Genomic DNA, 12,166 nt, shown 5'->3' with positions numbered 1-12,166 from the left:
AAAGTGGAGATACTTGCATACATATTCACTTGTCGATGTTCTCAAGGTAGATTTCAAGATACTTTTATTAAAGATAAAACCAGTCTTGTCAAGAATAGGCTTAAAATGCAGTATTTTATGCTTCTCACTTTATTTTGCATAGCAGGCAAATACTCATATCAAAGTGACTTAAGTAAAAGGTAACTGAAAAATTATCACAAATTCTACATTGATATTGTAGCTTTTCTTCATATTCCTCTTTATATCTGTTAGAATAAAATAAGAAAGTCTTTCCCTATATGTTTTGACACTATAAATAAATGATGAAGAATCATGGTAAATTGTTCCAAAGTCTATTAAAAATTAAAAGCTTCCCAAGAATGCTATTTTTTTTTTTTTCAGAAGACTGGAAAGATTATAAATCTAATGCCTGGCAAAAACTATTACAAAGATGATGGAAACGTTGTTTTTCAATTTGTATCAAATATTTCAATATTTAACCACTCAAATCTCAAGGGATAAAATCAACAGATTTTTCCAGGTAGGGATAGCAGTGACGTAAGGTGATGTGATGGTTAATTTTATATGTCAACATGAGTGGGTCACCAGATGCCCAGATATCTGGCTAAACATTACATCTGGTGCATCTGCAAGGGTGTCAGAGAACAGACTCGCATTTGAATTGGTGGACTGGGTAAAGCAAATTGCCCTTTCCAAGGTGGGTGGGCTGCCATCATTCAATCCATTCAGGGCCTGACCAGAACAAAAAAGCTGAAGCAAGGTTGAATTGAATTCTCTCTACCTGACTGCTTGAGCTGAGACACTGGTCTTCCGCCCATGAACTGAGACTTACATGACCAGCTTTCCTGGGTCTCCAGCTTGCAAACAACAGATTGTGGGACTTAACCTCCATAATCATATGAGGCAATTCCTTATGACAGTTCTCATTTTATATCCATTTATATATATATATATATATATATATATCTATATATATATCTACATGTAAACATAGAAATACAGGTATCCCCTACTGGTTCCATTTCTCTGGAGAACACTGACTAATACAGGTAAGTAATAATAATCATATTTACTGTTTAATAAGCTCCTTCCTAATAAAGACACGTTTAGGAAGAATATGTTCAAAAACTTAATTTTATGCCTTGGCAGAGAGGAGACAAACTCTTCCCTCCAAACATGTCAAAGACATAATGCAAGGGTTTAAAAAGCAGTCATTGCCTTTTAAGAGCCTGATTTAAAGAAAACTAATAATGAGAAGAGACCTTAGAGGTCTTTCAGTTCTTTGCTATTTGTCCTCTGCAATTTGTGTGCAGCATCTGAAATCACTGACAACCCTCTTCTTTTGGAAGCTGCTGCCACTTATGTATCTATACCACTGAATCTTCCAATTTTTCATTTCTGTAAGTTACTGAGTGACAGGCATAGCTATGTAATACAGTAACATGCATAGCTATACATTTGAAATATTTTAAACCCATGTATCCAAAAGGCTTATAATCTAACAGGGTAGACACACAAGTAAATTAACAACAACTATGCTGTGAGAGGGGATATGTTCAGATGAGGTGTCATCAAAAATCAGCCTGAGGCAGACGAATAAGCCAGGCCTCCAAGCAGAAAAAAGAGATGTTTCAGGGAGCAGCAGGTACCAAAGGCAAGGGGGAGTGAAAAGAACCTGACATATTCAAGATACTGTATTCATTAATTCTGCCAACAAGTATTTACTGAACATGTAATATGTACTAGGTACTTAACTGAGAGCTGGGTATTCATTCATTCAATGGTATGGAAAAACAGGCATAAACTCCTTCCTTTTTATGGCGAGCAGCAGACAGACACTAACCAAATAATCATACTATTTCAGTATAACTATAAACTAAGAACATGCACAGAAGAAAAGCAGATGGTTCCATGATGATGTGCAGACTTACCCTCTGGAGGGTAGGAGATGGTTTTGGAAGACTTCTGTAGGAAAGAATTCTTAAGCTGGCATCTATAAGATGAGTGAATAGGAGTTATCTAAGTAAAAAGGAAAGAAATAGATTCAAGGAGAAGTGTGACACACATGAAGCAAAAATAAAAAAATAAAAGGAGAAAGAAGAGGTAGGCAAGGAAAAGATTAACACAGAGCCTTGAAAGCTCCACTAAGATTTCAGTCTTTATCCTACAAGTTTGGTAAGCCACTTTAGAATTTATGTTGTATTTGTGTCACAGATTTGCATTTAAAAGGCAAAAGATCTACTGACTCTGAAGAGAAACTAGAGTATCAGATGTGTATTTAAGATCACTTTGATTCCAGGGTGCAGGATAAATTGGAAAAGGTCAGGAATATATGTGGGTAGACCTACTTGATAGTCTATTAAGTCGACAAATATTTATTGAGCACCTACTATGTGGCAAGCACCGCTGGTACACTGGAGATACAGGAACAAACAAAGTCTGACCACATGAAATTTATACTCTATTAAGGGAGAACAGTCAACAGACAAACAAATGCTCGGAGTCTACAAAGTCATGGAGTGGTAAGCGCCATGAAGGTAAACAAAGTAGTGTCAGAGAATGGCGAACGAGGAATACACACAGAATTATCGGAAATCTAGGCAACAAATGACGACAGCCTGGATTAATGTGGCAGCAGCAAGAGAAGTGGGTGGACTGAAAAGTTATTTAAGAGATAAAAAAAATATCATCTGGTCTTGAGGATGGACTGGAAATGTGGGATGATGGGGAACAGTGTCAAAGACAACTCCTAGGTTAGCAGCTATATGCGTGTCACTCTTTAAGGAGAGTATAGTGTGAGAAGAGTCTAACAGAAGTTTTGAAGGACTCCAAAATGTCATGACTGAGAAGAAAATGAATATGCAGAGGGGAGCAGCAGCAGGGAAGGTGAACATTAGGTTACTTTGCAGACTGAGTGAGAAGTGAGGAAACACTTCTCAAGAAGACATCAAGACTAGGCAAGACCAGACAATTCCTTAGAAAAATATTTAAGGGAAAAGATACGAGATAGGGTTAATAGCTGGAGGGAGACATGGTAGTCAGGGTAACAGCTAGAGGGAGATGTTGGAGTCTACATAAGGTTTCATGTTGCTTTCCTTTTGGTTTTCAGATTAGGGAGACACAAGTTCAAAAGGGCATATCAGGAGAGTAGAACTACAAATATAGAGGACAGAAGGGTCTGTTTTAAGGCAGAGAGGATATAGATGTTAGAAAGATCTAACATGTAGGGGCCATTCAGAAGGTAGGGACTTGATAACCTGGGTTTGAAGGGTGAGTAACAGGAAAGAACTTGATACGGTTCTTAGTTTCATGGCTTAGGTGACTACAGATACCACTCACAAGGTAGGGAACAAAGTAGTAGAAAAGGCTGGGGCTTAAAGAGGAAAAAGGAGGAAAGGGCTATGAGAAGGAAACAAAGATGAATTCAACTTTACACAATGAATTTACCACTATGTTTGATAGACAAGTGGAACTACACAGTAGCAATTAGGTATTTCAGAGCTCAGACTGAGATGACTGAACTTATTATCATATAAGTAGTAGGTGAAGTACCATCACCCAGGAAAAGTACATTAAAGACTAAAAATGTATTGGGAAAAATAGAATGAGATTCAGAACAGAGCCTTAGGGAGTCTTTAAGGTTTAACAAAGAATGTTTAAAATCCATATCCATTTAAATGCACTACTGTTTTCTTTCCTATCTTCTGAAATTCCAAGAGAAACATCTTACACTTTTATATTTTTTTCAAAACTGAAAAACATGCAGAACCAAAATAAATCTTCTAATGCTGACATTATTGATTTCTATATCTTAGCAATATATATTATAATAAATATTTTTAAAATTCTCAAAGGTACTCAATGTGATCTCTTTAAAAAAAAATAATGAGTCAATACAAAACTGGTAGGATATGTTTAAGTATCTATCTGGGTATGCGGTGTTTTTGCCAAAGTTAGGGAATTATCTTTAGGCCTTAAAAAAAATGAAGGATAGGAGAAATTATAGTTTTGTAGATCCTACAAGTTCAAATAACTCTTCTGGCTATTCATTCAACAAATGTAAGATACTGAGAATGGAGAGAGTGATAAAACACAGTCCTTGACCTCCTTGAGGAGCTCTCAGCCTACATCATGGTACATATGGTACCAGGAGTTGGCAACTATGGCCCACTGGCCAAATCTGGCCCTCTGCCTATTTTTGTAAATAAAGTTGCATTGAAATATAGCCACACTCATTTGTTGAAACACTGTCTATGGCTGCTCTTGCACTGAAACAGGCAAGTTTAGTAGTTGTGACAGACCACACCACCTGCCAACCCTAAAATACGTATTATCTGGCCCATTACAGAAAAAGTTTGCCAACCCTTGATATAGAGCAAAAATAAGCCTGTAGAAAATATTATTTCCTCAGGGAGATAATATGGTTTCAGGGGCTTGGAGCAGGTTTCATAGGGAAGGTAAGTAAGGTAAGGTAAAGGTAAGTGAAAGCTCACAAAAAAACTAAAAAAAAAGAAGAAATATCACACAGGCCAGATGCAGTGGCTCACGACTGTAATTCCAACACTTTGGGAGGCTGAGGTATGCGGATCACTTGAGTTCAGGAGTTCGAGACCAACATGGGCAACATGGTGAAACCCTGTGTGTTTCTACAAAAATTAGCCAAGCATGGTGGCCTGCACCTGTAGTCCCAGCTACTTGGGAGGCTGAGGTAGAATTGCTGGAACCCGGGAGGTGGAGGTTTTAATAAACCTAGATCACACCTCTGCACTCCAGCCTGGGTGACAGAGTGAGACCTCGTCTCAAAAAAAATAAAAATAAAAAAGAAAATACATATCACCCACAAAGGCACAGGGTTAGAAAACACTGTATTTGGCCAGGCGCAGTGGCTCATGCCTGTAATCCCAGCACTTTAGGAGGCTGAGGCAGGGGGATCACGAGGTCAGGAGTTTGAGACCAGCCTGGCCAACATGGTGAAACCCCGTCTCTACTAAAAAATACAAAATTAGCCAGGTGTGGTGGCACGCACCTGTAATCCCAGCTACCTGGGAGGCTGAGGCAGGAGAATTGCTTGAACCTGGGAGGCGGAGGTTGCAGTGAGCAAGATCACACCACTGCACTCCAGCTTGGGCGACAGGGCAAGACTCCGTCTTGGGGGAAAAAAAAAAAAAAGAAAACACTGTATTTTAGGAAAACAAGAACAAGCACAGTCCATCTAGTACATAGGATATTAAAAGTGGTAAGTGAGAGGATGGGAGAGAATAACACTTCTCTTAAGTTAAGGTTACATTGCTTTGTTAGAAGTTTAAACTAGTAGCTGGGAGGATAGTAATTTATCAAAAAAGTTAAAATGCTAAGATTTATGAATGACAAGTTTTTTTGAAATTAGAATAGCTTTAATGTTATTCTTTTAATGTTTTTCTCACTGATTTGTATCCTGACATTTTTGACAAAGAGATTATAGAAACCCAAATATAGAACTAAATATTATCCTGAGTATACAAAGGGACATGATGCCATACATTTGAATGCCATGTAATTCATCATGCTGTCACAGAAGGAAAAAAGACTTAGAAATTTAGGGCTGGGCGCGGTGGCTCATGCCTGTAATTCTAGCACTTTGGGAAGCCGAGGTGGGCAGATCGCTTCAGGTCAGGAGTTCGAGACTAGCCAGGCCAACATGGTGAAATCCTGTTCTATTAAAAATACAAAAATTGGCCAGGCATGGTGGCGGGTGCCTGTAATCCCAGCTACTTGCGGAGCTGAGGCAAGACAATCACTTGAACTCAGGAGGTGGAGGTTGTAGTGAGCCAGGATCATGCCAGTGCATTTCAGCCTGGGCAAGAGAGCGAGACTCCTTCTTGGGAAAAAAAAAAAAAGGACTTAGAAATTTAGCTATGGGAATCAAGGAGCAGATGGAAGTTGCTGAGCAAAGGAAAGAAACAATCCAATGTGGATTTTAGAAAGCATAACTCATGATAGGAAGGGAGAGGGTTGAAGTATGAGAGCTACAATAGAGAGAGTAGTCTGGAAGCTGCTGACTAAGCAGTTTGAAAGGCAATGTTTATGGCAGAAGACAGGAGGAAAACAGGTTCAGTATGTTTAAGGAGAGACTGAAAATAATATATAGAGATTTAATTGAATACATCCAAGAGTGGCTCTTAGGTAGACAACTGAAAAGATCTACAAGCACATGAGATTTGGAAGTAGTGGTGGCTGAAATCATAGGAATGGGTGAAATTTCTTCAGGGGCAGGTAATACACATATGAAGGAAATTAAAAAAGAGAAGACAGGAAAATCTCCACATTTAATAGACAGAGTAAGAATTGCTAGGAGAGAAACAGGAAAATAAGATAAAGGTGATGTTGCAGAAGTCAAGTGCATAGTTTCAAGAAAAAGACAGCTTAGCACATAGAATAAAGAGTCAAGTTGTTCAGGTATATTCATAAGTTCTTCTGGTGACAAAGTTCAAGAGACTGCAATGAGAGAGATAGCAACCAAATGTTTACCTATAGAATAAAGTGCCATGAACTATTTGTGGTGGTTAAGGATAAGAACTTTGAATTCAGAGGGACCTGGGTTGCAATCCCAGCTCTGCTATCTTGGGAAAGTTCAACTTTCTAAGTTTCAGTTTTCAACCTATAATATATATAATATGTATATACTTACTTGCCTCACAGGATTGCGGAGAAGAATAAGTGAGATAATATAAAGTACTTAGAACAGTGCCTGGCACATAGGAAGTAACGGAATGTTGGCAGTTATTATTAAAATCATTTTTACTAGGAATGGAAAAGCAAATCACTGTAAACTATTGCCTGAAAGCAACTTTGCTGCCAGAGCCAAAAAGGCCAACAAATGTTACATATTGATAAGGATACAAAATACGGTTTACCTTTCTATAAAAACTATAGTTTACCTTAAGTGGAATCACTATGTGGAATTATACAGTAATATAGAAATAGGAATTAAATACAACACAACAAAACTTAATTGGGTCTTCCATCTGAGAAAGAAAAAACTACAAGTCTATAAAAAGGCCTGCTCAGAGAAACAGGAGAACTGACCAGCAGATGGAGCCCTGTAGAAAGTGTTGGCAGGCAAAACTCCAGTGAAGTAGGACTCATTAGGATGCCTGTTTTATTCCTTAAAAATATTTAATTCTCTCTGCTTTAATCACCAAATAACTTTATTAGTAGGGTTTCCAACATACCTCAACACTGATACTGATATTTTGACTGGTGAAACAGATATCCTAGAATATACAATACTAGAATTCCCTAGTATTTTATAAACTGGAAAAAGTGGTAATTCTGGTTTTGAGATTAAATAGTAAAAAAGGAGTGATCTGATTTTGAGATTTCTCAGGGGTATGTCAATCTGCAAGACTCAGAAACCAGGCCTTAGATCATAAGGCTTCCCTGTGAAGTCTAGCTTAAATCAAGCTAAAAAAGTTGAGGACACCCTCTCCTTTTGTGGTCATTACAATGACATATAGGATCAAATCAAGTTTTTGTGACCACTCCTCAACTTTTTCACCTTTAGAAGAACTACTATCCAGACCTATACTTGAAAGAAAATCAAAACAGTTGATTAAAAAAAAAATTAAAATAACAGTTTAACCTTACTGCACAAGTAACTATATCCATCTGTCTCCACATGCTTACTGGAAGCTGCTAAAACAGTATTAAAATTGATGTTAAACAATAAGTTAACCAGAAAATTCAAGTAAGGGAACCGTCAAATCCTATGCTCATAGACTTAAAGTAATAGGATCAATATCACCATTATATAATTTTAGATGACAGTGTCCACAACCTATAAACTCTCACTGCCTCCACAGGACTTGTTCAAAGAGTTTTGCCCACAAACAGTAAAAATCCAACCACAAGTTGAGTATACCTAACCCCAAAACCCAAAATCTGAAATGTTCCAAAATCTTAAACTTTTTGAGTGCCAACATATTACTCAAAGGAAATGCTCAAAGGAAATCTGGATTTCAGATTTTCAGATACTACGCCAGTATATAATGCATATATTCCAAAATCTGAATAAAAATCTGAACTCCAAAGCAAGTATTTCAGATAAGAAATACTCAACCTGCTGGCCGGGAGCGGTGGCTCATGCCTGTAATCCCAGCACTTTGGGAGGCCGAGGCTGGCGGATCAGTAGGTCAGGAGATCAAGACCATTCTGGCTAACACGGTGAAACCTGGTCTCTACTAAAAATACAAAAAAATTAGCCGGGCTTGGTGGCGGGCGCCTGTAGTTCCAGCTACTCAGGAGGCTGAGGCAGGAGAATGGGGTGAACCTGGGAGGCGAAGGTTGCAGTAAGCCGAGATCCCGCGCCACTGTACTCCTGCCTGGGCGACAGAGCGAGACTCCGTCTCAAAAAAAAAAAAAAAAAAAGAAATACTCAACCTGCTTATGTTTTTATGGCATATCTACAGACAATTAACACTCACGCTGATTCATGGATTTCCTCCTGCCACCTCCCTATGCTGCCAAGCTCACGAGCTGAGGGAGTAGAACCTACAATTTTAATGCTGTACTCTACAGAGACCACATGAAAAAAACTAAAGTCCACAGACACATCATATAGTCCAAAGTCAAATATAAAGTTTTTTGCTTATCCATTTAGAATGTAAGTACTGCTCCCCCACCAACCAACTTTCTTAGAGCTAGAATTTAACGCCCTGTAACACAACTACAAATAATAGTAAAAGCCAAAGATTGTGTGGTATCTAGTTCTTGGGCAAGCCTACTTAAGCAGCTTGACCTTGTAAGTTGCACTCACACACAAAAATTATAAATACTTAAATCAGATGATCCTGGATGACAAGATAAAACCGCTGTCATGTCCCACTCAACAGTAAGAACTCATAAATTAGGGAAATGGAAATATTAAACTAGGCACAAACTGCAAATCCTTGCTCTTCCATTCTAGGGATACTTTGCTACTTTGTTTCAGAGAGGTGACACAATGCCTAATGAATGAATGAGAATCCTATTATATTTTATAAGATCTCCATTACCAAAGATTCAAATTACCATCATTTAGTTCAATTTATTTATGTTGAACATCTTATTACCCAATAATGTTAGTTATATGGAACAGATTATGAAAAATTAGCAATCTGTTTCAGAAAGTGCAAAATAGTCTTAGTCCTTACACAAACTGGCTTGGTTCAGATTTTCAATTCTAAGTTTGAATTCCTGAGGGATAGTTAAAAACCACAAAGCCAACCCCAAAGGAATCTGCTCTAATTTTTTCAGTATCTATGAAATAAAAAACACAAAAATGGAATTATGAAATTACTACTCTGTGGATGGTGCATATACAAAACCTAAGCATATCCCAGGTTTACTCAAGAGAAGTGAAGTTCAGAATGACTGCATTTACCTAATGTTATAGGACGTTTGAGTAGCAACCAGGGCAAGGAATTCCTCTCGAAATTTCAAAAACTTAATATGAAAAAATTACACATTGCCCCTGTAGTTATCAGCACCAAGAATCTGAATGCCCATTGGGAACTCTGCAATTCAGTAAGTAAGTGTAGCTATCAAAGAGTTCATCAGTATCTGGAACCTTATTTTACTCCAGCATCCAAATGACTTCTACTTAAAATCAATCTGAGGCATTAACTCCGCAGCCAGATCCCACCTGCTCTGCCAGGGCTAAAGAGAGGGTCAGATACAGGGATACTAGCTTTGGCATTAAACCCAAGCTCAGCGCAGGGTGTGTCCAGGTTGCCGTGAAACCGGTCCTACAGCCCATTAGCGCGAGGCTACCCCTTGTTTCCTGGAGATGATGTCTCCCGTGACTCTTTCCCCGCGTGACAGGGCGCCCTGGCAGGAGCGACACCCCGCCCCCTCTTCTACCTCTTTCCGAGGAGGCCCCGAGACCGGACCCCAGACTGGGCCTCCAAGACGACCACCCGTCTGACGTCTGCTAAGCAGTGAGTGTAGCAGGGCTCTCGACCGCCACCTCCAGCCGCTGGGGGACGGTGAAAGGGATTCCCCGCCGGGGGCCGAATAGGAGGAGCCACGGGGGCCGGGCCCCTCCCCCAGCGGGCTTACCCTCCGCCGCCGCCTACTCGTTGCAGCCGCCCCGCTTCCTTGCGGAGCAGTCCAAAGCACTGCGTCCAGCAGCAGTTCCCCATCGCATGCCGCCCAGGCGCCGCCGCTCCTCCTCCTCCTCCCGCTCAATGCCCAAACCCAGGCCCGGCAACCGCATCCGCGCGGCACGAGCCGAAATGGGGTTCAGGGACCGAGGGCGGGCCGGCCGAAGCCCGGCGGCTTGAGGGGACGGGGCGACGAAAGAGACGAGGCGCTAGGGAACAAAGGCAGTGTTTACTCCAGCGGCAGCAGAGCCACCGCTGCGCGAGGGAGGAGCACCCGGCTCAAGGCTCTGGACTCCCTCGCCGTCCGCATGGCCCTTCTCGCCTCAGCCCCTAGCCCAGCGCGAGTGACCGCCTCCAGCTGCCGAAGGAGGCCAGTCTTCGCGAGCCGAGCACCCTGGCCCCGCCCCCAGCGCGCACAGGCCCCCGCTCGCCGCCGACGCTGCCACACCCCCGGCCTCTCCCGCGCCCCAATTGGGCGCGCTACCTCGGGGCCCCGCCTTCCCCGGAGACCGGCCTTTGCGTCACTTCCGCTCGCTCCTGGTTCAGCCGCTTCTGCCTGCGAGAAGGTTTAATTCCTGCGTGTAGACGTTTGTTTTGTTGGACCTTGACCTGAGTAGGAAATTTCCCTCTCTCATTGCAGTTTCGGGCATCCTCGTCCGGAGCACGCTGGGCGTGGCATGGTTAAGGCTCAGCCTTCGAACTTTGTATCAAAGGCGTGTGAGGAGCCAGAGTCCCAGGCCAGAAGTCATAAGTGCGAAGGGGCGTTTCTCTGCACGGTGTGCTTAGTTTTTGTTAATATTGCACCATAAGTGGAAAATAGAGTCGGGAACTGATTGAGGTTACTTTGAACGCACCAAGATTTTTTTCCGGTCTCTGGTTTGTGTCTTAATCTCCATACTGTTAATGTTTTAGGGAAACTTAATAATGGTGCATTATTGGCCTTGTTTTGTTTAAAAATCAGATCTTCAAATAATTTTGGGTTGGGTAGTTGGGGTTCAGAGGAAATTGGCAAGAGGGCTGGGGTTTTTCAGGGAAGCCAGCGTTGCCATTCCAAGCGTGCTACCCAGAACTGCTGTAGATGGGAAGAGAAAGCTGCTCTAATGTGTCCGCAGTCCTCTCAAGTGCTACCATATAACTCGCGTCTTGTTTGGCCTCAAGACAGTTGGCCTCACAATAGATATAAGATGTGGCGACACCTAGTCCAGTGGATAGGAGGATGCTCTCATGGACCGGACACATCAAGTTTTTAGCCTGTTTAATTAATCCTAGAAAAATTGTTACATTTTAGAAAGTTTTTATTGATGATAAAATGTTTTCTGAACTCTTTCTTGCTTCTTTAAATACCTATCTGGTTTCAATCTTAGCACTGCTACTTAACTAATTTTTATTTTATTTGGGTTTTAGTTATTTTTGTCATCAGAAGCATAGGATAACATTTGTCCCAATGGTCTGCTTTCAGTGAATGTTGGGATGACCAAATGACTTACTAAATAGTGAATGCATTTTCTTTTCTCCTTCCAACCCCTGAAATTAGACAAATGTATTAATGAAATAGTCATTAACATTCAACTATAAATGTTTACAGAAACTGGTACATCTATCCTACGGAATATTTAGTTCCACTATTGATGAACACACCTTGAAATCAATCTGTAGGAAATTATGGTTAAAGAAAAAGCCAATCTCAAATGCTTATATACTGTGTAATTCCATTATGTAACATTTCAGAATTGATAAATTTATATAAGTGGACAACAGAATAATTGATTGCCATGGGCCAGGGAATGGAAATCCTGCATCTTGTCTATATTAATGTCAGTATCCTGGTTGTGATATTGCAGTAGTTTTGTAACATGTCACCACTTGGGGAAACCAGATTAAAGATATACACGGTCATCTGTATATTATTTCTTAAAACTGCATGTGACACCACAATTGTCTCAATGTAAAAAGTTTGATTTAAAAAATACAGCTATAGACCTGACAGAGCACTTCCTATAGGCATTCTAGAAACCTTTATTAAAACTAAATCTCACTTAAAAGTA

At 40.6% G+C, this 12,166-nt stretch overlaps 1 protein-coding gene across 3 annotated transcripts in view; it reads right to left on the bottom strand.

The window, feature by feature from the left end:
* Positions 1 to 10,510, bottom strand: part of AP1AR (adaptor related protein complex 1 associated regulatory protein) — a 44,750-nt gene extending 34,240 nt beyond the window's left edge. For all 3 annotated transcript variants that reach the window (XM_058436640.1, XM_058436639.1, XM_032145486.2), the window contains exon 1: positions 10,078 to 10,510. In XM_058436640.1, the coding sequence (XP_058292623.1) occupies positions 10,078 to 10,160 (83 nt within the window). In that variant the 5' untranslated portion in view covers positions 10,161 to 10,510. The remainder of the gene's footprint in view (positions 1 to 10,077) is intronic.
* Between the last annotated feature and the right edge of the window lie 1,656 nt (positions 10,511 to 12,166).

This window comes from Hylobates moloch, unplaced genomic scaffold (genome assembly GCF_009828535.3).
Source record: "Hylobates moloch isolate HMO894 unplaced genomic scaffold, HMol_V3 SCAFFOLD_3, whole genome shotgun sequence".
Lineage (NCBI taxonomy): Eukaryota > Metazoa > Chordata > Mammalia > Primates > Hylobatidae > Hylobates > Hylobates moloch.
The sequence above is the reverse complement of the archived record's forward strand: the minus strand, read 5'-3'. Positions and strand labels throughout refer to the sequence as shown.